This window comes from Ambystoma mexicanum, chromosome 6p (assembly GCF_040938575.1).
Source record: "Ambystoma mexicanum isolate Mex_15411 chromosome 6p, UKY_AmexF1_1, whole genome shotgun sequence".
Lineage (NCBI taxonomy): Eukaryota > Metazoa > Chordata > Amphibia > Caudata > Ambystomatidae > Ambystoma > Ambystoma mexicanum.
The window spans coordinates 916033106-916060572 of record NC_090935.1 but is presented as its reverse complement, the minus strand read 5'-3'; the positions used below and the strand labels follow the sequence as shown (position 1 = coordinate 916060572).

Sequence of the window (27467 nt, the reverse complement as noted above, 5' to 3'; positions counted from 1 at the left end):
GGTAAGTAGTCATTTGGGGATTACAATATCACTCCAGCTTAAAGAGACACAGTTCTAGCAAGCTCTTTGACTGCACATGATCAAGTGAGAGTCTGACAACAAAAGAACAAGTTACTTACCAACTAGTAACGTTCTTTCGACTGGATGTTTCACCAGCGTATTTAACATCTTTGACATGTAATTTCCACAGCTGTGTACTTTGGAAACTTATTTGGCAGTGGGCGTCCTGCGTTGATGGCGCCGGGTTGATGTCCCCCGAAGGCCTCTGTCGAGGGCGATATCACCAGATGTTATAAATAGGGCGCCCGTAGCATCAGTTTATGTTTTTTCCTCCATAAAGTGTGACATGCACATATCCAATGCCTGCTTGACTGCACATAGCCTTGAGGGAATGTAAGCTACAATAGCAAAGGAAATTCTCCAGAGGGGCAGGCGATGTGGAATACGTTGGAGGAACATCCAGTCGAAAGAATGTTACCAGTTGGTAAGTAACTTGTTCTTCGAATGGATTGAGTCCTCTAACGTATTCCACATCTTTGACAGACTCCCAAAGCAGCACCAGAAAATGGAGGAGGGAAAAGAATTTAGAGTACCCAATCAGATGGCAGAATAAAGAACCGCCTTACCAAAGGCCATATCTTGACCATGGAGCGCATCCAGGGAGTAATGTTTGACAAAGGTGTGGATAGAAGCCCATGTGGCTGCGTCACAAATATTCCTAATAGGAACTCCCCGATGCAGGGTTGTGGAAGTAGCCACGCCCCTAGTGGAATAAGCTTGCAACCCTTCAGGAGGGTCCTTGCCCGGCAATCAGTAACATTCAGTAATGGCAAGTATAATCCACCTGGACAAGGTCTGTTTGGTAACAGCCTGGCCCAATCAGTGTCCAGCATACCCCACAAAGAGTTGATTGTCCACTCTGACCCTGGACATCCTAGAAATATAAAAGCTCAGAGCTCTCCTAGGGTCCAACCTATGGAGTCACTCCTCTTCCTTACCAGGATGAGGAGGAGGATAGAAAGACGGAAGAACCACTTTCTGGCTTAAATGAAATTCAGATACTATTTTAGGTAGAAAGGAAGGACATACCGTCAGTACAACCCTATCCTTGTGGAACACAGTAAAGGGCGGCTTAGATGAAAGTGCCTGCAATTCACTCACTCTGCGAGCGGAAGTAACCGCAATCAAGAACACTGTCTTGAAAGACAAAGGTGCCAAGGTTCAAATGGAGCACCATGCAGAAATTTCAAGACCAAATTTAGATCCCAAACCAGCACCTGGAACGGGGATGGCGGGAACACATTAGTGAGCCCTTTGGGAAATCAAAGGAATCTTAAAATAAGAACATTGAACTTGAAGATAGACAGCAACGCCAGGTAACCTTTAATGGTACCTACTTGAAGGCCCCTGTGCCCCTGTGGACCAAAGAAAGCAAGAAAGATAGAACCATGTGAATGGAACACTGAAAAGGATCAACATTTTGTCCTCTGCACCAGTCGCAAAACTTACGCCAATGGCAACAGTACAGGGATTTTGTTGCTGGCCGTCTGGCATAAAGCAGCACCTCCATCACGTCATCGGGGAGGTCCCAATCCTTATACCTCAACCTTTCAGATACCAAGCATGAAGGTTGAGAGTCTTGACCTCTGCCTGGAGAACACGACCCCCATCACACAAAAGCAGATCCTCTTGGTAGGGAAGACGGCGTGGAGGGCAGATGGACATTTCTAGAAGGTCCGGGTACCACACTCTCCTAGCCCAATACGGAGCAATAAGGATCATGTGGGATCCGAACCTCTGCAACCTCCTTAACACTTGAGGAATGACGGGGACCGGAGGAGACGTGTACAGAAGAGGGAATGACCACTCCACAACGAAAGCGTCTCCTAAGACTCCTCTCAAAGGAAATTCCCTTGAGCAGAATCTCTCACACTTCTAGTTGGCACTGGTCACGAAGAGATCCACTTGTGGGGTTCTCCAAAGGGCGAAGATATCCAAAAGGACTTCCTGAGCTAACTCCCACTCGTGAGAGACTGTGCTCTGCCTGCTCAGAGCATCCGCCGCCGCATTTTCCTCTCCGGCCAGATGAACTGCCGAGAGTGATATTCCCTGCTGGATTGCCCAGAACCAGAGCTGCATTGCCTCTCTGCACAACGGGATTGACCCTACCCCCCTTTTTTGTTGATGTAATGCATGGCCACTGTATTGTCTGTCATGATCAGGACACACTTCCCCCGCACAAATGGCAGAAAAGCCTTCAGGGCCAGCCTGATGGCCCCCAGCTCTAACAGGTTGATGTGGAGTTTGGACTCTGATGGAGACCAACAACTGCTGGCAGTCAAATCTTCGGCATGAGCTCCCCATCCTGTGAGGGAAGTGTCCGTCACTACTGTCACCTCCGGCCACGGTTGCCAAAACGGCTCCCCCTTCATCTGGTTCCCATCGTTGGCCCACCAGAGAACATCCTGGGAGACCGAGAGTGGAATCTGAACGGGATCCAACATCTTGCCTGAGAATTGTGACCACTACATCTTGAGGACCCATAACAAGGATCTCATCCTCAGTATGGCCTCTGGCACCAGAAAAATGCAGCAAGCCATGAGGCCGAGCAACCTTAAGAATTCGAAATCTGGGAAACTCTGGGCATGTTGAAACTTGTCCACAATCCGCACAATGTGCTGAGCCCTCACCTGGAGAGGCAAGCACTTCCCCAAGGACGTGTCCAACACAGCCCCGATGTACTGGAGCTGTTGGGAAGGTTGAGAGCAAGGGATGATAGGTCGCCTTCCCCTACCTAGAGACCCCGAGTCACAGAAGGTTATATCCAAGGTAACCTCATGTAATTTTAAGGTTACACATACCACACCTGATTCACACAAGTATTTTGCTTTTTACTTTTCAATTTATTATTCAAATAATGGGTATATAAAAACAAGACGAACCTAAATCTATAAAAACAAACTGTGCTAATCACTTACAATCTAACTGGTGAAGGTCCACCAGGCCTTTCAGGATGTCAAAAACCATAGTGAAAGGTAACGGGAAAGAACAGTATGTATTACTGTGAGTATGTACGCATATGATTACACGGAAGAGTCAAAATATATTGTGGTCTTCCAACTTCTAATGTATGCCTAAAAGGTTTTTTAACCAGAGCGAATGATCTAATATTATATTTTTAGTTTATTGGTCACTCTGTTTAGATTAACTTGCATTAATGTAGGGTAGCTGCGGGTTGTTGAATACACGCCAGCTATCCTATTGCAATTTATTCAATATGAGAGGTAGAAATCAGCGAATACACAAGTTCCTATTAACAAGTCGACATATGTTTCGGCCTTTCTGACTCATACGGGACTCTCTCTGGTGCCGTTGGTCTGGATGTTGATAATGGCAGTCTTCAGGACATGGGCAGATTTGTACTTTTTCCGTAATAAATACTTTCCCATTAGTAGAACATCTAGATTGGAATACATAAAAAAGGAATACGTAAAAAGGTTGTATAGTTTGGGACATATTGTTCACCAATTCATAAAAACGGTGTGGACTGCCAGTATTAGAACTGCAGTTACTTGGACTAACCTGAGAGTTTCTCAATTTCTTTGGGTCATATATGGTAGTATTTGTCGGCAATTTGAACAGGTTCCTACAGGAATGCCATAAATTTCATTTCATGCACTGTGTCTGTAAAAAGTACGGACAGTGATCGATTAGGCGCCTATTTTGGCTCTACATTACTTAGTCAATTACATATTGATTTGTAGGTACCAATAGTTTGTTAAAAGTACCTTTCGTGATTCAATCTTGGCGAACTGGGGAAGTATAGGAGCTTCACTCGGTTCAATTCGCAATAGTGCTGAATTCAAAATGAAGGCACTTCCATTTGTTGATGTTGATGCGCAGTGGCTGCAAAAGGTAACAAAATCAATCAGGGATTATGGCAGTAAATAAAGTCCAATTGTTGATTATTGCTTGTTTTATTCGTAAGTTGCCAGCCATTGAGAATGCCATCATCTCACATCATTGTGCCAATATTTAATCTAGTGTGGCAAACATATTGTTGGGCCATGTAGAATTACTAAATGGCATTTACAATTCCACACATGTTCATATATGGAACATCGGAATCTATTTTAAATCATGTTGGGAAGGTGTCAGATGTGACTTCTTGAAATTGAGGGAGAAACTCAGCTTGTGGAGGGAGCGGCAGGTGAGACCTAGATGATCCATCGCTTGCTTGGGAGAATGCGCACTGATCAGCCAGTCGTCCAGCTAGGGGTAGACGTGAATCCCCCCTCACCAGAGATATACACTGCCACCACCACCATTAGCTTGGTGAAGACCCTCGGGCGGGGGTCAATATGAATGGCAGGACCCGAAACTGAAAGTGCGAGTCGCCAGCCGCAAACCTCAGGTACTTTCTGTGCTTTGGATGAATCAGCACATGAAAGTAAGCATCCTGTAGGTCTAGAGACACCAACCAATCCTCAAGTCGAAGGGGCTGGAGGACCTGAAAAAGAGTGACCATCTTGAACTTGTCCTTCTTGAGAAGTTTGTTCAACGAATGCAAGTCCAAGATGTGTCTCAATCACCCCTCTTTCTTTGGAATAAAACAATATGGAGTACCATTCCTTGTTCCTCTCTGCTACAGGCACCAGGTCTATAGCGCCTTTCTCCAGCAGGGTCAAGATTTCCTGCACAAGGGGCGGATCTGGAAGCTTCAAAGAGAGCTTCCCCGGTGGATTGTCGTGAGGATGCTTTAGGAAGGGAAGGCAGTAGCTGTGGGCTATTGTATCCAGAACCCACACATCCGAAGTAATAGCTCGCCATTCCTCGAGATATTGAGACAGCCTGCCCCCAACTGGCGAACATGATTGTTTTGGAGCTGCTGCAGCAGTGCCTGAAGGCAGAGAGGCAGCTGCCTGAGCGGCTTTGGCACCCCATTTCCCTGACCACCAGGGGTACCTTTTCATTGGCCCCTTTGACTGGAGGCTCCTTCGTCCTACCAAAAGAGGAGTAGTAACGAAAGGAACCTCCCCTCCACTGTTGTCCCCTAGGACAAAAAGGCAGAGGTTGACGCACAGCTGTGCTCAAAGATTTCACCACAGCTTTTGAGGTCTGCAACCTCTCAAGGCTCTCGTCAGCCTTGCTGCCAAACAAATGCCGAACTTCTGCAACCACGCAAATCTGCGTATAATGGTGCTCGCAGCCATGGACCGGCTAACACTGTCGGTCGTGTCCAAACCCGACTGAAGGGATTCACACATGGCATCCTTGCCATCGTACACGAGAGCAAGGAACCCAACCCTTTCTTCCCCCTCGGGACTATGCTCAGACACAAGAGAGCAACAGTTCCACAGAGTGCGTGAAAATCTTGCTAAGGCACAAGTGGAGTTGGCTGATTTCAGCGCCATACTCTCCGCAGAAAAAACCTTGCGTGCCCAACCATCTAATCGTTTTTCGTCCCTATCAGGAGGGATGGTAGGGTACGCCGCCTGCCTCGAGGTGGCCATAGCTGCCTGAACCACCAAACTCTCAGGAGTGGGGTGAGTGGAAAGGTATATGGGGTTGCTACCGGAAGGGCAGTATTTTTTAAAGATTTGTTAATTGCCGGAAGAGATTCTGGTGTCTGCCAGGCAGCCGCCACCCTTTTCTGCAATGTCAAATGAAAAGGTAACACTGGGTCAGAGGACGGACCTTGATCCAAAATATCCATTATATCATCCTGAATAAAAGCTTCAGGAGGACTGGACCAACCAAGATACTCAGTGACCCTAGCCATCAGTCTCCTGTCGGACGACTCAGCATGAGCCCCAGGCTCAGGCCTGCCAAACTCCACCTCAGGAGAAATGTCCAAGCCACTGGCATCCTGCAGAGATTGCCTTAACTCATCCATTTGACTGTTCCTGGAAAACACAGGAGCCACATCAGGCTCAATAGGGTCAAAATCAACATCTGTCCTCCTCATCCTCATAGATGTCATCCAGAGGGAGGAAAAAGTCCTACCTCGGGACAGAAGAGGGTCTGCATTCCCTAACAGGCCTCGCAGACTTGGAAGTAGCCTTCCTTAGAGGATCCACAGTACCAGGGATCCCCATCAGCAAATTCTTACCAAAAGTACCCGAAGGCGTAGAGGTCGCTGATGGCTTAGACGTCGAGACCACCGACGGCTTCAATGTCGATAACGGTGGTGATGGCGCTGAGGGCTGGTGCGACGCCAAAGCTTTGACATTCGTATCCGGTGGACACTGCGCCAACTTGTCGATGCCGATTTTGAGCCCTTACCAGGTTTCTACGGTCTCGCTGGGCACGAATCCCGAGACCTGGAAGCATGTCTCTTGCGACCATCCTTAGCCTTGTCTGAACGGGACCTCAAACGTTCCTGATGAGAATCGTGCTGAGGACCTGAGCCCGAAGGCGCACAAGCCACAGATCGGGACCGTTCCCTGCCGGCTTCTTCCGAAGGTGCAGACGGAACTGTGCCCTGGGATTGGAAAATCGCCAGCATCTGCTCCCTAAAGGCAGCCCATTTCTCCGGAGTCGCAGACTTAGTTGGACAAGCCACTTTCCTTGCGGCTCCATCCTGCGAGGACGACGGGGAAGGCAACCGGTGACGGCGCTTCCTCAAATGCCGAGACGAGGATGAATGGCAGGAACCACTCTGGGACCGAGATCCCTGGGACTCCTTTCCGACGCGAAGAGTCGCCCCTTGAATCGTTGGTGGACATCCCCTTGGAGGTTTAACAGGACTTACTGGGTTTAGAACCCTACCTACCTGAAGCTTCCATTTACGCTCCCGCAAGGCCTTAGCAGTCAGCGACTGGCATTTGGAACAGCCGCCGGTGTCATGACTCTCGCCCAGGCACCACAAACAAATGCGATGTGGGCGAGTTAGCGACATCTTATACTTGCAGTCCCAGCAAGTCTTGAAGCCAGACCGCGGAGTTGGAGGGGTCGAAGAAGAAGGCATATTCAGGAGGAATACACGAGGTGTGCCGAGTCTCTGAAGCAAACACGTTTGCAGAAAAAAACGGAACTGAGGCTACGGGCGCTGTGCGTCCTATTTATAACATCCAGTGACGTCACCCTCGACGGAAGCCTTCGAGGGACATCGACCCAATGCCATCGACGCAGGATGCCCTCTGATGAAAAACTTTTCAAAGTACACAGCTGTGGACATTACACGTCAAAGATGTGGAATAAAGTGGAGTACACAATCCATTTGAAAGGGCAGTGACAGAGTTAGGCTGTAACTGAGGGGCACATAATCTATTTGTAAAGGTCCAGCCCTAATCTAAACACAACATAAAGAAAGGTTACCTTGGGAAGGCTCTTACAGGTATTGTTCACAGTCTTAACCCTTCTTAATTCTTCCTGTTTTCAAGATGCATCGTTGACCTCTCCAAAGTATCTCGGTCTTCAGGCTTTGGCCTCTTGTCACTCAGCTTTTAGTGGGTGGTCCTCCAGAGCTTCTTGCTGCACATTTGGGTCACTTCCCATTGTCTGGTATTCCATGATACCAGATAGGGCTCTTCGAAATCTTGTGATTTTTAGAAAAGGTATCTCCTAGATCTCTAACCTTTCAACAACCTGTAGTTTCACAGCATTTAATCTATCTGGTCTTTCATAAACTTCGGGTTCCACAACAGTTAGTCTCCCGTTTCTCATAGAGCTCAGGTTTCTCAGCGTTAAGCCCCAAATTTCTCATAGACCTCGAGCTTCTCAGCATTGCGTTTTGGGTCTCTCATAGACCTCTGACAGGCATCATACCCTTGCAACAGGGTCTGTGTAACAAGGAGGAAATCCAGCAAAGTGCCTGTCCTGTACCAAGTGGCAGCCCCCGTGTTTTGGCTGTAATCAGCGAGAAACACATTTTTCCTCCGGTCTGTTACTGCATCTGCTGGACTCATCCAGCCTCTTTTAGAGTGCATTAATAATGTATTTATGCCAGCACTTGTGATTGAATGGGCCTGCTAAGTGTATCTGTTATGCATTGGGAATTGGGTGTTTTCCCTTGTTTCCCTTGTCTCTTAAATGCATAACTATCAACTTCTCTTCATAGGTTAATGGTCAGACTATTCTCACTTGGTGATTCCGCAGCTTTATAGCTGCAGTGCAACATTGACACCATCTTTGATTCCCATCAGTTGCAATTATCTGTTCTGTGGCATCCCGGATCATCGCAGGGTCGAGGAGTAAACTGCTGCAGCTTTGCTGCTCGACCGTGCAGTTCGTGATCACTCTGCTTTGTGTTTCTCTTCTGCGGGCAAACTTGGGATGTGTTCTCATTATAGTCTTCGGGCACTGTGAGTCCTTGAACGAATGCGGTACACTTAATTGTAGTTTTAAGCCATACCACAAACTGTGTCTGCCTGACCTAACCATACTCCCAGTTTGGGTTTGAAACCATGGATATCAAAGGCTAGTAAATACTGCATCTTAGCCTGGCCGGCGAGCATGAAGGATCCTTTCTCCATCCACCCTATGTGAGTCACATCGGGCAAAGGCTGGCCCAAACCAGTCTGTAGTGTCTCGCCCCTCACATAAAAGTATGGGTAGTTTGTCAATTCACAACATCAGAAACATACTTTTCTATGTACATCGTTTTATTGTTGGGATGTTCCTGCCATATTGTTAAATGTTCCTAGTACACCAATTCGACTGCTCCTTGGAGCTAGTTTCATACTTTTAGAAGAAGAAAATGATATTTGTGTTTTGGTTTAAAAAATAAACCTTACACAAGTTACAAAATTAAACACATTATAAAATAGTGAGAAAGAAGAGAAAACAGAGAGAAAAAAGAAATACATATGCAATATATGCAAAGTAAATAACATAACAATTAATAAAATACATAATTGAATCAAGTTTCACAGTATATCAAATACTCAAAATAACTAAAATGATAAATAATGTGATGAGATGTGCCGATCGAGTACTTGGAACAGCTACTTTGAACACATCCAAGCATAGTACGATTTCCCAAGATCCATGCTTATAAATACCAGTTGTAAAAGCATATGTGGTCTCTACTCTTAGAAGCCGGCTGGTGGAGGTCTTTTTCAAAACAACTGTCCTTGGTAGAAATGCAATTTCTCTTTCCAAAGAAATGGTCAATATACACTAGCAGTAGCTTGGAAAATGGCAAAATGATGTTGGCAATATGTTTGAAATCAAAGCTTTGATAAATCTCTAACCTTAATGAAGATGGCGCAAGATAAACGGCTTCAGTATGAAGTTATCTTTCACTTATAATATTTATCAGTTCAGCTCTGCAAAGGGGCCCAGGCGTGTGCAATATGTGGCCATATGTTAGGGCGATCATGTTGCATTGAGAAGGGTCCTCTGTAACTTCATTTGACAGGGATACCACTATGGAATTTCATTAAGCAGAGACTAATGCATTCTGGAAGCTATTGCATTGGCTAACACCAACTGAACAAAGCAGTCACCTAATACCAATTATATGTAAAAGAAAAGCACAGTTCAGGAAAAGGGAGGTACTGTTGACATGCCGTCATCTCTTCATCATAACACCAACACATTCTATGGTTGTCTCCTATGCTTTGGAGAGATTGGGAGTCTATTGATAGGTTTATGTAAATGCATTAGGTCAAAAATCCATCATTTGTGGGGTTGATTAAAATGTTGATATCATGTGGATGAAATATTGCCATTGCTGTCCATGTGCCAATTGTGAGAAACCTGAAGGTGTCTCCTTAGCTAGTCCCCGGGGATCTCTCATCCAGGTGGCCAGGACACGGCCATCGCTATTGGATCCAGTTCGTGGGGGTGGACCTGTGAGGGTGGATCACCTGGATCGGGCGTCCTTGGAGAGTGGAAGTGGGACCCTGACAGGTGGGACGCAGAATCCCCCTTCTTACAACACTCTTTTCCCCTCCTACCATGTAGGATATTCCGAAACAGTGCCCCCCCTTTTCCGACACAGACACTTTTGCACACCACAGATGACGACTAACACCTGACCCGTTTACCTAACATGTCCCAACACAAAGGTCAGGCAAATGATCAGAATCACACACACCTGACGGCCCTTTCCCTTCCCCACAGGGATAAACGGTGGAGCACGAAAGCACACTATGAGCAAGGCAGACCACACAACGAGACAGCTATCCAGATACCGCAGTTCAAAAGGAGGAGAAAAGCAGTGAATACCGAGAGGCTGACAAGTAGAGACGCGACCTTGCCCTTTACAACCCAGACTCGTGAAACCTGCGCAGAAGGAATCGTAAGACTGTGGCCAATAGCTCAAGTGTGTTGCAGCAGGTGTCAATGGTACACAGAGCATGCCCATGCTGTTAAGCAGTACCGAGGGAGGTGCCTGCTACCGTGGTAACAGTCTCGACTCCAGATATGCTGAAAAGCCAAGCAGTTCATCACAGCCAGTGAGTCGAGGGGCGAAACGATAAAATCCGAAATGTGTTGAACGAAAGCCTCAAAGTAGCAACTTAAGGGAAGTTCAAAGAACTGTTAAAATAAAGGGGAGACCAGCTGCAGAGGGATCCGGCACCATGTGGGTGCTTACCCGAGAGACTCTGGTTAATACTAGGTATGTTGAAACTGCTAATAACAGAAGGCCTCGGGAAGGCTGCAAAGGGACGGTCAAGGTGGTCATACAGGGGTCAAGCAAAATCCTCTGTATAGTCGAAAGTCTTTGACCGACAGGTGTTTGAGAAAAGCATAATTGATAAAGTTGGTAACAGTAAAGCCGGCAGAGGGATGCTGACAGAAAGGGGTGAAGCCTGAAGTCCCTATAAACAGTGTGTTGGCAGAAGTGAACACGACCGAGGGATGGCCACAGTGAACTGGTTAGCAAAAGTTGGCAAGAGTGAACCCGGCAGAGGGATGTCAGCAGAAAGGGGCAAAGCCTGAAGAATTGTTTAAAAGACATTAAGATTTGTGAACCAAAGAAAAGCCATAGTGAACCCGAAAGCGGGAGGCTGAAAATTGAGAAGGTCTGCGCCCGGTAGAGGGTGACTAGGGGTGAGCCATTATCACCCTAATTACTTTATAAAAGGACATTTTTGGTTTGTTATTTTCCGACCCTCGAAGGCAAGAGACTTTTTTTCAGGAGCAGTGACTTGGCCATCGAGGTTCTTGAAGGTTGAGAGCGGAACTGTTGTCTTGTGCTGGGGAAGCCCGAGAAGTGTGCTGTGCTCAGACGTTCCACCTTATCCTGTGCTTAAAACATAGGGAAGGGAGACCCCGACTACTGCATACTGACACATTATTTGTGAACCCTTCTTTCTTTCTTATGAATCCTATCCCACACTCTTTTTGTAATTAGTGCACGGACTGACAATAGGATTTTTTAGTATAGGAGCTTTTATTTGATGCAACGCCACTAGAACTGCCTTATTTTCATTTGATGATGGAAGCTTGCTCCCATCTTAGATTTAAGTTTAGATTAGGCGTTTATCTCACCCACTTTGGCAGTTTAATAAACACCCTTGAACTGTGATCACTTGTGTCTGTCTTTACTGTTGCCACCATGAGTTCCTTACACAATGGAACACTGACATGGCACGGTTAATGGTCTTCTGGCATAATTAATTGACTGGTTTTATTTTGAACAGATTGCAATAAAGCCCAAGTTAACTCACTTTATTTTTTGGGATTGTTCAAAATGTTAACTAACAGATAAGGTATGGATTCAGGTGGTTTCCATCAGCTTAAACAATGTATTTATGTACATATTATATATTTTTTACAATGATTACAGTTGTAAGCCACCTTAAAATCCCTTTTTAATCTTTGTCCTGCGACTTATGCTGCAAAGTTCTGAAACACAATAGGTCACACATATTAAGAGAGGCATCTGCACCTTAAAAACGTATTACGTGTCTGATAAGGTTGAAAAAAGTACAGACCTTGTTAAAGAACTCCAACAGCTCTGCATGGCTAAATTCAGCCACAACCTTCTCTAGGTTCTGTTGAGAAAATGAAATAATGATGAGCCATACAAATATTCAAACAATGACGCAGGTCATGATATCACAGTCATGCACGGCTATTTATGGTATATAAAAGCACATACAGTACTTCAAATAAATGTATGCATTTGACCATCAAATTGAGACACAAAAGAACATAAAATTACAAAAACAAAAGCGAAAACAGATAAAAAGTCCCACTGGGACTTGGACTTTTGACCAAACTGTCCGCAGAGTGCGCAGGGCTTTTCTCCTGCTCCGTCTCCAAAGAGCGCAGGCCTTTGATTAAGCTTAATGACTGCCCCACTACACCCACATCAATGTGTAAACCATAGACATTAATACCTTTGGCCAAGTCATGGGCAACGACTGGAGTACAACCCCTAGATGCAGTGAATGCTGCGATCTTCTTGCCTCACCTTTCACTTGTTTACTGTGGAAGATCCGAAGGAGGACACAGACGCAGTAAAGACATGTTCCTACTGGGAACTTTATTTACAATAAAATAAGACCTATCTGTGCCTATTAACTGTGGGGCGTTCCCTACCTATCCTTCTAGCTAAGGTATTTGTCAGTCAGGATGTATGTACAAAAACAAATCTGTCCTCGGTCCCAATCTAAGCTATCTGACCCAACCACTATTATAACTAACTAGGAGAGTGACTCTCTCCTCTTGGTGCTCATGTTTTGTCACAAGCTTCTTCTCACTCCTTTCAGTAGACTATATGAAAATAGTCTCTTGTCATAGATTGTATAAAGTATTGCAGTTCTTGAGTATGGTCTTAACAATGTATGCATTATTCCCTGAAAAGTGGTTGGGGACCTGTGTAACTCAAAAGGCAAAACTTTAAACTGGAATAAAACTTGTGGAGTGGAGAGTGCAGTCCGAAGGGTTTAATGGGACCTGCCAAAAGCCCTTTGTTAGAAATAATATAGAAATATATTTGGCCGAGCATAGCTTTTCAATGAGATCCTCTATTCTGGGCATGGGATAAGTGTTGAATACTGATATGGAATTCAACTTTCTAAAGTCGATGTAAAACCTTCAGGATTGATCCGGTTCCGCCACTAGAACAATGGGTGAAGACCAAGGACCAAGGACTCTGAGAGGACTCGATTATATCTGCATTAAGCATTTCCTCTACCGCTTATTCGATTATTTTCTTTTGAGTCTCAGGGATCCAATATGGTTTTAAGTTGATGGTCTTCCCTGAGGGTGTTCTAAGGAAATGCAAAACAAAAACCACTCTGTCTGGCTGATCCGAAAATACCTCTGGGAACTGCTCAAGTAGGTCAATGACGTTGGTCTTTTGGGAAAGGGAGGGATCAGATAGAACTAAAAAGGTTTCTCTATCAGAGACCATTAGGTGAACAACCATAGTGAAGGTAGTATCTTTGTAAGGGTTTACTCATTCATTTAGCAGGTTGACATGATACATTTCGATTCTATGTTGTGTATCTCGCTGGGAACCAGGATCATTTATGGGCCTTTCTTTTCCAGGATGGTATAAGGACTGTGCCATTTAGAAATTATCTTGTTTTCTGAAGTAAGCAGAAGTACCAAGACTGATTGGCCCACTGAAAAGGTATGGGGTATGCGTCATTTATTATATGTGACCTGCTGCTGTTCTTGTACTTCTCCCAGATGTTAGTCACGATTTCGTGTACTGCGGCCATATGGGCTTTTAGTTTCTGTGTACTCTGAGAAATGGGTGAAATAGCCTCTTCTTGTTCCTCCAAAGTTTCTCTTAACCTGTCTAGGACATCCCGAGGCTCTCTACCATGGTCTAATTCAAATGGGGAATACACCAGGGATTCTTGCTTTTTTTCTGGATGGCGAATAAGGCCCAGGGTATCATTTTATCCCAGTTCCTTCCGATGCTTCAACCAATTTTCTTAATTCTTTTTTAAGGATATGATTGAAATGCTCCACCAGATGGTCGGTTTGTGGATGATATACCGAGGTTCTTAAGGTCCTAATTTTAAGCATTAATTTGACCTCTTGCATGAATTTTGACTTAAAGGTAGTACCCTGGTGTGTAAGAATCTCTTTACGAAATCCTACCCTTGAAGAAAATGGCAAAAGGTGTTTTAGTATTTGCTCTGTTGCATTATTATGGAGGGGAAAGGTTTCTGGATAACGAGTGGCGTAATCCATAATTACGAGGATTTATCGATTCCCAAGCTTAGATGTCTCTAAGGGCCCCAAAATGTCCATCACTATCTTTGAAAATGGGACCTCAATAAAAGGTAGTGGTTGTAACGGGGCAGGTAGAACAGGAGTGGTCGCCGTTTTTGACAGATTTCGCGAATCATAAAAAAAGTCAGCAAAAACTCATGGCCCGTAAAATGGAGGAATTATCTAGTTTTGTGTTTTTCCTATTCCCTGATGCTGTCAGGTGAGAGTAGGTGAGTTTGAGAATTACTCATCTATGGCTTTGTGGTACAACTAGCTGCTTATGCCATACGTAATCAGTGCTTATATCCCACTGCTAGAGAAAACCTTTTTTTAGAAAAAAGGACTAGCTTGGCTTTGCCCCTTTTCCTCAGTGGTGACCTTAATGAAGGCCTCTGTGAGAATGGGGGATCATTCCTTTGAGCAAAGGCCAGGCCCATTAAGGGAGCGACCTCTTCTACTTCGTCAGGAAGCTTCTCTATTTGGGAAAGGTCTGCATCTCCAAGCACTTTGTTTCACCGCTCTGTCTCTGTTTGTTCTATTATTTCTTCTGGTCTCATGAAAAAGGTTCTTTCAAGAACCCCTTGGGCCACCTATTCTCCCTCCTTTATACTATATGGGCTGTTCCCATTGTTTTGTAGTAGGACTTTCATATCCCGTCGAAAGTCAATGACTCCCGCCATAACTTCGAAGCCGTATTTCCAAGCACTGCCAGACTTGGATGCTAACCTAATGGATATTACTGGCAGAGAGGCTAGGGTTAGACCTGTGTGGAGTAGTTGTCTCTCACCGGGAAGCAGTATAATCTCCTCAGTGCTATTTAAATCAAATCCTATGGATTCTGTTCAGGCTAGCGCAGGGGCTTTGACTTTTGTTTTTTAATCCAGTGAATAGCACGAGTCCCCAACTTTTATCATTCAGAATAGATCCCACTTATGACACCATATTTGGAGGATCAGAAAAGGACACAGATGCGGTAAAGGCATGTTCTTAGTGTGAAGCTTATTTAAAGTAAAATAAGGCCTATCTCTCCCTAGAACTATGGGGTGTTCCCTGCCTATTCTTCTAGCTAAGGTGCTCATCAGTCAGGATGAATGTCCAAAAACATTTCTGTTCTCTGTCCAAATCTAAGCTATCTAACCATACCATTATGATAACTAATTAAGTTCAGCAGAATGACTCCCTTCTCCTGGTGCTTGTGTTTTGTCACAAGTTCCTTCGCACTCCTTTCAGAAGACTATGTGCAAATAGTATCTTGTCATCCACTGTATCAAGTTCTGCAGTTCTTTCAAGGGACTGGTACTTCTCTGGTCCTTATTCTTTCTTGTCAGCTTAAGTCTATTTAAGTTCCCTTTCTCTCTATTGTGGGGGTCATGAATCTCTGTTACACTCTTCTCCTCTCTTTTGTGGTAGTTCAAGTTCCAATTACAATTCCCCCATTGCCAGGGTGCAGTTCCAGATACAATTTTGGGATTCCTGCCTCAACAGGTTTGTTCTCCCCAAATGTCTCTCTTTCTTGTGCTCCCTTTTTATCTTTGAAATAGTGGGCCTTCCCTTTTTCCAAAAGTGATAAGTCTCCAACTTTATATCTTTCCCATTCTATGATTTTAGTTTTTCTTCTCATCTTATTCAAACTCTTTTTCACTGGATTATTTCCAATAATGTTCTCATTAGTACTGGGATGAGCTTCACTTAATTTATGAGTCCCACTCTCTCTGCTCCTTGCTCTCATGGCGTCTCCTTCCTGGTTGTGCTGTTCTCGTCTTTGGGGATGTCACAAGGATCGTGACTTGGACTGGGAGTGGCTTACTCCCCGGAGGGTCTCTGCACTGTTGTATGGTCAGAATGGCCACTGATTTGATTCTGTGGTCATGTCACTGCCGCTCTTTCTCCTCTGCCTTGCTTGGCTTTCTTCTGCTCTCGCACACCTGTTGCTCTGCATTTCTGGTTCCATGCTGCAGCGGTTCTGTCGCACATCGGCTCTGCGTTCTGCCAAAGCCCAACCATTGTCTGCTTTTTTATACACAAGGAGCTTTCCCTGTGTATCTCAGATCTTTGCTCACTCTCAGCCCTAGGTCTCCTCTCTCCCACTGGTTAGTCTTGCATCCCTTTTCAGCATCCTTGTGGCAGTCCATTGGAGACTTGAATTTAAAGAGATATCTTCTATTTCTTGTCGTTCATAATATAACTTCACGCTATCTTCATGTTTACGTTTATATGTTTATATAGAGCTGCAGCCCATAGGCATCAGGGCGCTTAACATATAGTCACGGACGACTAATAAGTGACGGGACAAGCAGGCCCTAAAGATTGGCAGAAGTGGGAGGTGTTAGGGTAAGGGTTTATCTGAAAAGAGCTGTTTTCAACATCTCTCTAAACTTGAGATAGCTTGGTTCTCGCCTAAGGGGAAGCTCATTCCATCTTAGGGTAGCTTTAACAGGGAAGGCCTGACCCAGTCTGTTTACTTTTTTTTTAGCAATTCCTAATTGAATTAAACCTTTATTATCAGACCTTAAACTCCTACTCCTCCTACTAGGCGTATATGGGCTAATTTGCTTTTTCAAGTACTCAGCAGCGGTTCCATATAGGCAGTAGTGGACTAATGTCATTGCCTTGAAGGTAATGCGGTCTTGAATCAATAACCAGTGAAGGGCTTTCCTCTCTTTGGTAATGTGATCCCTTTTGGTTTTGCCGGTGATAGTCCTGACCGCATTGTTCTGGACAATTTGGCATTGCTTGATGCATTTTATGCTGGCTCCCATCAGGGGTGAATTTCCATAATCCAGTCTAGACAGGACAATGGCTCTGGCAGAGCTATTTTGTTGATTCAGATGAGGTCTGATTCGATTTAACAGTTTTTGATGGTACCGGCAGGTTTGTTTCAAATAAGCAACATGTGCATCTGCTCCCAAAGAGGCCTGTAGGTAAAAACCAAGGGTCTTTACTTTATCTGATACCTTGACACTGGTATTTTTGATTTCAAATGCCTTATAGGCTGGATCTAGATTGAGTAGAGCCAAATACCATGAGTTCCGTTTTCCCTCCATTGAAGCACATCCAGTTGTATTTCATCCATGCCTCAATGGAGTTGTAGATGGTGCTAAGCTCGTCGTTGTCAGTGGTATGACAGCCTGTTAACTCCATAACTAGCTGCATGTCATCTGCAAAATTGGTGAAAAATATGCCCATGTTGGTAAGGAGGGTGCAGAGACCACGCATACAGATATTAAAAAGGAGGGGGGGGAACTGGCTCCTTGGGGTACACCACAGTCTACTGGTTGGGAGGCTGATGAGTGTTCGTCCCATTGTATCTTGGAGCTTCTGTTACCAAGAAACGAGGAGATACAATCAATGGTCTCTTGCGAGCAGTTACCTGCCCTATCTAGGGCCTCTCTGAGCTTCTGATGATCCAACAAATCAAAAGCTGCTGAGAGGTCCAGTAATATGAGTAATCCCGGTTTGCTCCTATCCATTATCTCTAGCATTTTAGCCTGAAGGTCCAACAATTCCGACTCAGTTCCGTGCACCTCTCTGACGCTGGATTGTTGGGCATGCGGGAGTTTATTTTGGTCAATATATTTTTGTAGCTGGCCTGTGGCAACTTTGTCCAAGATCTTTAACAAAATACTGCAGTTGTTGATAGCATGGAAGTTTACTGGATCACGTTGATCCATTGTCAAGGATCAGCTTTGGTGGTAGGTTGTTTTCTGCACACAATGTGCATTTAGTAGCTGACAAGATTTTCATCATCTGCTCAGCAGAAATTGGGGAAAAGTGGAATTTCACCTTTTCAGAATGATCCGATTCTAAACCGGATCAGGGTTTAATGGTGCGTAGTTGGCTGTAATACATGATCTGATATTTTCTCTTGCCTTTGATATTTTGTTAGAGAAGGCAGTTTGAACAATCACACAGTCTCTTTGAGATATTTGGAATGTGGGGATAGTGTTGCTGGTTTTTCAACTGATTTAAGGATTTGAAACAATTTGCCTGTTGAATTAGATGCAGAGGTATTCTGATTGTTATAGTAGTTTTTTTTAGCTAATGTCACCTTTTCTTTATAAATATGATCTAACTTTTTCCAGATTTCCCTGGTAATAGTGGATGGATCTTTTTGCCATTTTCTTTCTGCTTTTCTTTTATCGTTTTTAAGTTTACAAGTTTCTGTGTTAAACAAGTTTTGATGATTTTTGTTAGGTCTTGCTAATTTCTGTTTGAGCAGAGCATGTTGGTCAAGTATTTCCTTAAAGTGATCATTAAAGGTGTTAATTAGTTTCTCACAGAGGTCATCCTCGCTCATGGCATTCATGATGTTTGAGACGCCAAGTGCGAGAAAGACTGGTGTGACATTTTTGAAGTTTCTACTTAACGTGAGTTTAGGGGTGTTATTCAATTTCTTAACAATATTGTGAGGTGTAAGCCTTAATCAATTTTATAGTGATCAGTCCAAAATGGAGGGATAAATCCCGAGAATTGTAATGTTCACATTATTAGATATGGCCCAGTCAAGCTGGTTTCCGGTGTTTGAAGTGGGTTCTGTGTTGACTACCTGAAAGTCAATAGCATTAACTTATTTTTCTAAGGAAATTGCCTCTTTGTCTTGCAAGCTTCCTCTCCACCTATTGAGGTCCCCAAGTAAAATAGATCCTGTGTTGGGTCCTTTTAAAGAGATTAACGAAGAGCTAGTCCACCTTTTAACGTCGGATATCAAGGAAGGTGGTCGATAGATTGCGATGAAATTGATACTGCTGTTATTTGTGGGTTTCATTTTTAGCATAATTGCTTCACAACCATTGCAGTGGATAGGTGAGGGGTAGAGGGCCAGATCTTGTTTGGCTATTATAGCCACTCCTCCTCCATTACCCATCTCCCTCTATTTACAGTATATATTGTATCCCTCGGGACTGCAACATCCACTGTGGGACATATGGGTTCCTGCAGCCATGTTTCCGTAAGGAACAATATATCAAGTTTGTCATTAGTGATGTAATCATAAATGTCCTGTGCATGCTTATTCAGAGACCTCGTATTAAGGAGTCCTATCTTAATGTCTGAGGGTTTAATGACAGTGTCCTCTGTTTTGTATACACTAGAAATGGGTGGAGCGCAATGAGATGAGGTGTCTAGTGTCGTGTTAGTTAAAATGGTCTCTTTAGGCTTAATAAGGCATAATGTCTGAGCTTATCCTAATAGGAACGGTGTGATTCTCGCTAGTGTTTTCACCGGGGAGAGATGCTTGATCCTGTTTGATATCAGTAACCTTTTGCCGAAGCGTGGGTTCGTGAGATAACTCCTTTGGGAGTGGATTGGATGGAAGGACCATGCTGTCCGTGATCGTATGTGTTAATCTAACAGACCGCTCGAGGGATTTGGTCATTTCAGCCTCAATAAGCGCCAGAATATATGATATGCCCATAATTTGGTGCCTACTAGCTTACCCGTGTGTCCTGCCCACGAACTGCTGCAGACTGCACCTAACATCCGCACCAGCGCATTCCGTGCCGGGTTTTAAGTCAAACTGACTTCCGGAAACTACAATCCTACTGGGGATTGTAGTGTCAGGGTACTAACAGTGTGTGCAGGGGCACAGAGCTCCTCTGATTTAACTCGCACTTCTGTTTACAAGAATAATAAAGCACTAACTCCTAGTAGCAAAGCTAGTGTCAACAGAAAAGTTCACAATGTAAAACCACAAGCAGGAGTGTATTTCGAGTTCACCATACAAGCTAATAGAGCTAATGTGACTGAAAACACACAATTTTAAAACAACAATTAAAATGACAAATTATATCTAAAAAAATACCTGTTGGCAGTGTGGCTCATGAGTTTCATAAAGGTTTGGTATATTTTATAAGTCCAAATAAGCCATCACATGGAGGCCATCAGGGAGCTCCTGATGGGAATGGGAGTCATTGTCCCCAAAGGGGGAGTCTAATGCTGTGAGGTTCCACTTGCCTCAACTCCTAGGGAGGGTGTTGCGCAGTGGACTCACTTCCCTAGCATCTCAGGGTGGGGTAAGGAATACCCTCAATTCATCACAGTACCCTCTGGTTAGCTTTGCCAAAAGTGGACCGGGAACAGTGCCTCTCAAAGTACATTAGTCCAATATTCGGCAGTTCGAGGGTATCTAACAAGGCTTCAAGCGGTACTGCAGTGTGGATTGAACCAGGCCCGGCTGTGATGAGCTGTTCAGGTTCAAGAGGAGAGCGAGCGGCTCTGTGGTGTAAGGGGGAGCTTCATGGGGTTTGAATGCAGTGTTAGGGTTGTGCGGTTTGGATAGCTCACCAGGGTCAGTTCGAGACATTGGTAACCGCTGTTTCAGGTCAATGAGTGACACAATGCTCCAGTGGTTCAAATCGAGGTCCGTTGGTTTGATGCAGTGACCTTGGTGATCCTAAGTGGGGATTGAAGAGGCAGTGGTTCGGCTTTGTCCTGCAGCGGCAAGCTGGTTGTTCAAACCAAACAGGTGGCATGCTCCAACTGGCCCAATGGGGTGGCGACCCGGTTCAACGGATGCAAAACATCAGTGGTTCAAAGTTCGATTGAGTGCCAGCACTTGTGGTTTCCTCTGGTCCAAGTGTGTAGAACACGGTTCAAATGCGGTTTGACCGGTTTGATGAGGTTGAACAGCGATCCTGGCTGTTCAAGCTTTCCAGATGCTCCTAGAAACACAGGCGTGTTATAAATGCCATATCATGCTGTGAGAACCCCAGCAGGGACTCTAGGGACTCTAGGGCAGGGTGTGTAGGTTTAGGCTCGGCCCTCCCTGCCCTGGGAGGTTTGGAGCAGAGTTGTAGGTCTTGCTACTCATCAAAAGTCACCCCCTAGGAGTGGGCAAGGAGCATAAGCTGCCTCTGCCTTTGAACACCCTTCACTTAAATGGCTGAGGATTTTGGAAAGGTCCGACTCTCCGAAAAGAGGTCTAAATGTTTTTTTTTCTTGGATATCCTGGGTGGTCCAAAAGTGAATCAAAGAAGGAGTGGGAGTCGCCCTCTTTTACAGTCACAGGTCCAAAGGTGATTGGTGGAATGCAAGACTGCTTTTGGGAGTCCAGTCCCCATCCTGCAGTGTTCTGTAGGAAGTTGGATGGAAAGGACAGAGAGAAAAGCCTTCTGTCTGTAAGCTGGAGAACTCTTCTCCTAACTGACCTGTGTTCCTTGGCTGTCCTAACTCTGCCCAATATTCGACCTGCAACTTCAAAGGGTCTCTGTTCCGCATCCCCCAATTGTGAGGCCGTCTTTTGTCATCTATCTAGCTCTTTGATGCCATGCTTTCCTTGGTCTACAACTGTGAGATCCCAGACCTGGTAAGAGGGTGTTACCTTCCCTCCTAGAGAGCCAAGAGAGGCAGGCACCCTGCCCTACTGTCTCATTTGGCTTGGGAGGATAGCTCAGGGGCAACGTACTCGCCTTGGAAGCAAAATGACACTTAGCACCACAGGTTTGATTCCCGGGTCCGCTCTTAGAAACCTCTGAGTATTAAGTGTGTTATAAATAACCAATCATATCCTATCCATATATCATTCAATGAAATGCCTATATGCAGAAGCCCAGAATAAACAAAGCCTTTCAAGAGCTGTCTGAGCTCACATGGTTGACACTGGCATGCTATAAATCAGATGTGGCTGTTATAATTATGTCAACCTTCAGCTACCATAACCCAACTGAGGTATGCGTTATGTTTATAGATTTAACTGCCACCAGGGTGAGAGTTCATCAAAATGATGCAGTTTTAGAACAGAGGTGCATTTCTTAAATACAGCTGCAGTGATTTTGCTGTCAGTGCAGCTGTAACGCCGGCTACATGTTACATTTGAACCTGCTTTGTGCCACTGAAGAGCAGGTCCTGCAGATCAGGAGACTGATGCAGCAGGGCACTTGTGCCATATACGTTTGCCGTGGAGTTTGGCAAAAAGGGGGTGGAATCTAGTTAGTAAACCACCATTTCTGCATAATTGTATTAATTAATAAATGATTTTTAGAAATCTGTGCTTCTAGGCCCTTGCAACATGGCAATCCTTCATAGGAGTACATGGAGGACCCAGAGACAAAACCATGAGAAAACTGTAAATGGCCCAAACCACTGCAGCCCGAAGCGTTGCTAGACTCAAATCAAGAAAGAGAAAGAGAATGCATTATCCCCGCTCAATGCAGGAGCACTAGCTGAAATGTACACACATCTCTACATGGTAAGGCCAGTGGCTAGTTTACAACAGTGTCCCATTCTGACCCCTGACTAGACACCAAAAGCCAAAACAAAGAGGTGATGGCTGGAAGGTTTAGAATTAATCTTAACCACTGGCAACGCTCTGGGCAACCCTCCAGACCACCGTTCTTCGCCTGCCAAACCATTACAGAAGGGAAAGACCATATGCAAATCAGGCTTGGCCCCACCCCAAAAGGGGCAGTCCGGCCCGAACTGCTAGGCCACATCCCTTCTGCACGAGACCACAAGCATCCCCAAACATGTTTCGCCCTTGTTGGGGCTCATCAGTGAGGAGTAGCTTGGGTCTATAGGCCCAGCAGGCACGGGACCCACGTCTGGGCATACCCGTCCCACTCGGGGTGACATAGCAAAAACAAAGAGGTGATGGCTGGAAGGTTTAGAATTAATCTTAACCACTGGCAACGCTCTGGGCAACCCTCCAGACCACCGTTCTTCGCCTGCCAAACCATTACAGAAGGGAAAGACCATATGCAAATCAGGCTTGGCCCCACCCCAAAAGGGGCAGTCCGGCCCGAACTGCTAGGCCACATCCCTTCTGCACGAGACCACAAGCATCCCCAAACATGTTTCGCCCTTGTTGGGGCTCATCAGTGAGGAGTAGCTTGGGTCTCTAGGCCCAGCAGGCACGGGACCCACGTCTGGGCATACCCGTCCCACTCGGGGTGACATAGCAAAAACAAAGAGGTGATGGCTGGAAGGTTTAGAATTAATCTTAACCACTGGCGACGCTCTGGGCAACCCTCCAGACCACCGTTCTTCGCCTGCCAAACCATTACAGAAGGGAAAGACCATATGCAAATCAGGCTTGGCCCCACCCCAAAAGGGGCAGTCCGGCCCGAACTGCTAGGCCACATCCCTTCTGCACGAGACCACAAGCATCCCCAAACATGTTTCGCCCTTGTTGGGGCTCATCAGTGAGGAGTAGCTTGGGTCTCTAGGCCCAGCAGGCACGGGACCCACGTCTGGGCATACCCGTCCCACTCGGGGTGACATAGCAAAAACAAAGAGGTGATGGCTGGAAGGTTTAGAATTAATCTTAACCACTGGCTACGCTCTTGGCAACCCTCCAGACCACCGTTCTTCGCCTGCCAAACCATTACAGAAGGGAAAGACCATATGCAAATCAGGCTTGGCCCCACCCCAAAAGGGGCAGTCCGGCCCGAACTGCTAGGCCACATCCCTTCTGCACGAGACCACAAGCATCCCCAAACATGTTTCGCCCTTGTTGGGGCTCATCAGTGAGGAGTAGCTTGGGTCTATAGGCCCAGCAGGCACGGGACCCACGTCTGGGCATACCCGTCCCACTCGGGGTGAGATAGCAAAAACAAAGAGGTGATGGCTGGAAGGTTTAGAATTAATCTTAACCACTGGCTACGCTCTTGGCAACCCTCCAGACCACCGTTCTTCGCCTGCCAAACCATTACAGAAGGGAAAGACCATATGCAAATCAGGCTTGGCCCCACCCCAAAAGGGGCAGTCCGGCCCGAACTGCTAGGCCACATCCCTTCTGCACGAGACCACAAGCATCCCCAAACATGTTTCGCCCTTGTTGGGGCTCATCAGTGAGGAGTAGCTTGGGTCTCTAGGCCCAGCAGGCACGGGACCCACGTCTGGGCATACCCGTCCCACTCGGGGTGACATAGCAAAAACAAAGAGGTGATGGCTGGAAGGTTTAGAATTAATCTTAACCACTGGCGACGCTCTGGGCAACCCTCCAGACCACCGTTCTTCGCCTGCCAAACCATTACAGAAGGGAAAGACCATATGCAAATCAGCCAACTTCCCGCAAAAGACCTGTGTTACAACCAGCTACATACAAGAATTCGTGGGGTCGGGGTGGGAGAGCAAACTCTTCAATCGCAAGGCCCAAAAATATGCATCTCTGTGATGACTTCAGGGAGTTCTGGCTAGGTATACAGGGTCACTGTATCTGTATACTTAAAGCCTATAACCCCGCAACAAAATAAGTCTTCTCTTAGTCTTTTTTAAGAACTGTTCTGATAACCCCCATATGTCTCTAAAAGACAGTGTAAATAAGTAAGGGTTTTGCAAATAAAGACCACATGCGTAACATTCCAGTTGGTCCCTGCTCATTTTAGAAGGGCATGGATTTAATCGGAAAGCAAGCACAGCTACTTTTCGGTACATATCTAATGAAGCTATGTTTTACTAGTGTCAAATATATAAAGCAATTTATAGTTAACATTAGACCCTACTGACCGCTTTGAAAAAAAATGATTGTTCTTTCCGAGAATGATCTTGTGTGTGGAGTCTTAACTCGTCATGTGTGGCTTTACCAAAGAAAAGCGATTTAGTGTCCCAGTTAAAGTGAAAGTGTACAGTATTTGATTTGAAAAGTTTCAGTTGCCTTTGCACACATCATATTCTCTGCTTACTTTGAACTATCTGCATTCATTCTGCCTCTGTCACATTCAACCTGATATAAATTGTTCCCATTGAACTGTGATAATGTTATGTTCATATCATTTATAACGCACCTGTACACAAGTGTTTCTAGGCGTGACAAGACAAGGGAGGGGAGGGGAGAAAGAGGGTGAACAAGACAATCTTACTAGGCCTTGTGTGATTCGGATCGTGAAAGTGCGAGAACGAGAAGTGATAAGAAAAAAGGAGGGGGGGCGGATTCCAAGGGGAGGGAAATAGGAACAGGGTATCATTGCTCTGAGTAAGTGCGGCTCGGGCATCAAAGCTCTCGGTAAGTGCAAGGAGGCAGGGACCGTAGAGGTTACAGTTACAGCCCCAAAGTGTGTGGTAGGCCAGGAGGCAGTGCAAGGGTGGCTGATTAGGAAAGAGCTTGGGTCCCAGGGAGACTCACAGGGTAGCCAGCAACCAGTCGGTGCAGCAGACAGGTGGTCAGAAAGGTTAGCGGGGGAGGAATAGAGAGAAAGCAGAGAAGAGGAAAGTGTTGAGCGTACAAAGTTTTGTATTAACTTTGCATATTTATTCTGCTTTGTTGCGTACCATTCACCTTGCAATCTACTCTGCATAGTTGTACATTTGCATTTACCTTGCATTCTATTTTGCCAATTCATTTGTGCTAAAACTCATTTTTATCCGGCATCCCACTTCCCAGGAATCATTGCTTTGGATCTTCAGTAATTCTGGCCTGCGCATAAAGTCTCTCATCACCACGCTTCATTGTGAATGCGTTTCATTGTCTGCAGTTATTTTGCATTGGCTCTTTATTGGTCATTGCTTCAGCGATTGTTCACCAAGATCCTCAGTCCCCAGTCCACACCTCCTCCTCCAGGAGTCCACCACTGGCAAAGTGTGCACAATAGCTATCCCACGCACACTGTTGATTAGAACTTAGGAAGGTTCTTCACATAACCCCTTATTCATTCAGGGCTATTTTCTTGGAGGCTCTTGCTAGTAAGAACTAAGTTTGGTCCTGGCCCTCTCCCAGTGGGAGCCCTTCCAGTAATCTGCACCCTTTGCATACACTTGTATAACAAGCATTTATACCTCCACGAAGCTCTTCGAAGCAATCGACCGTCAGTATTAGCGCACTACAATAACTAAATAGATGCATAACACATTTGTAGCTTTTTTACCATTGCTTTAAGGCATGCATGCAGACATCTTGGATAGTTTCACTGCACTTGAAACATAGGTTACAAGTACCACAAAACAGCTGCCGGTCCACATAAAAGACTGAAAACACTGCAGCCGACACACGAGAGCCCTATTACGTCTGGGAGCCCTTCTGTAATATTGCCAATGGTCTACATACCAGACACTGCAAACTGCCAAGCCATTTAGGGCTTGCTAGTCCTTAATGTTCTTTTAGATTGTAGAATGTTTTTGGCCAATTATATTACGTAAAGGCAGCTTGTGCTGCTTTGCCATCTATTTCAAAACATCAGGCTTTTTCCTAATGTTAGCTTGATCAAATTGCTTTCTCCTTCACTTGCTTTCCAAGAGATGAGCCTCTCCAACCTGCAAATGGCATTCTAGCAAAGTACCTCAGAGCGGCAGTGACATATGTCCTTCTGAAGGTGATCCCGAAAGGCATGACACAATATAAGCCACGGAACAAATGTGTTTATCATTTTTTCCCCAAAGTCGCAGATAACACGAGAGATTGCATTTCATCTTTCTCGGCAGTCATTTTAAGGCCTGGTAAATACCATTATACGGGGACACCGGCGGCAGTGTATCTGATTAAAGTTGCACAGTCATTAATACAACAGAGCGGCGCAAAGAGCACACCTCCAGCTCCCAGCTAATGCCGGTGGCCTGGTCACGCTCCGACGGCTCGAGACATGTGTGGCTCCATCAAAGCTAAAGACTAATCCAATCGCTTTAGAGCGGTGCTTAATCTCGAGGCACGCCAATGGCGGAAGATAACCAATGTACACGCAGAGGTTTTGGATAGAGTATTTCTGAATAAGACTGACTGCCAAGTACGCACAAAACAGAATAAACTAAGCCATGTAACTATCGTAACTGTATACATGTTGCACTTAATGTATCACGAAATAAATATAATGTAAAAAAACAGTAATGCAAGAAGACATGCATTACTTACCGTAAAAGCATTTCTGATGATTGTATCTGCTTAGATTAACATGCTGTGCATATAGTCCGACATCCAATGGTCACCACAGAGTATTGCATCTTGTCTTTCCAGAATGGAAAGGGGACGTCGGCATAGGCTTGTCTGTAACACTATCCCTATCGGGACGTGTAGTGTACCCAAAATCCCTCACGTGCCGAGGTCCCTCTGAATGTATTTTTTCTGCCGTGAGGAAGCTATGACTAACGTGAGTGAGTACAGAAAAGAGAGAAAGTAGTAGGACGTCTATGTTCCTTACATCTGAGCGGGAAGGTGGGCGCATGTGAATCTAAGCAGATACAATCATCAGAAATGCTTTTACGGTAAGTAATGCATGTCTTCTGATGTTAATCTGCTTAGAATAACATGCTGTGCATAGACTAGCGAGCAGTACCCGAAGTTGGAGGCGGGATGTGAGAAGGAACAGTAGTGAAAAGATGTCTTAGCACTGCTTGTCCCACCTGAGAATCAGACCTAGAATGAGTGTCTAGGAAATAGTATTGTGTAAAGGTATGTTCAGAACTCCAGGTTG

At 45.3% G+C, this 27467-nt stretch overlaps 1 protein-coding gene across 2 annotated transcripts in view; it reads right to left on the bottom strand.

Moving 5' to 3' along the window:
* Positions 1–27467, bottom strand: part of COMMD10 (COMM domain containing 10) — a 1364001-nt gene that overhangs the window by 45212 nt on the left and 1291322 nt on the right. For both annotated transcript variants that reach the window (XM_069625537.1, XM_069625538.1), the window contains one exon: positions 11892–11951. In XM_069625537.1, coding sequence (XP_069481638.1) covers positions 11892–11951 — 60 coding nt within the window. The remainder of the gene's footprint in view (positions 1–11891; positions 11952–27467) is intronic.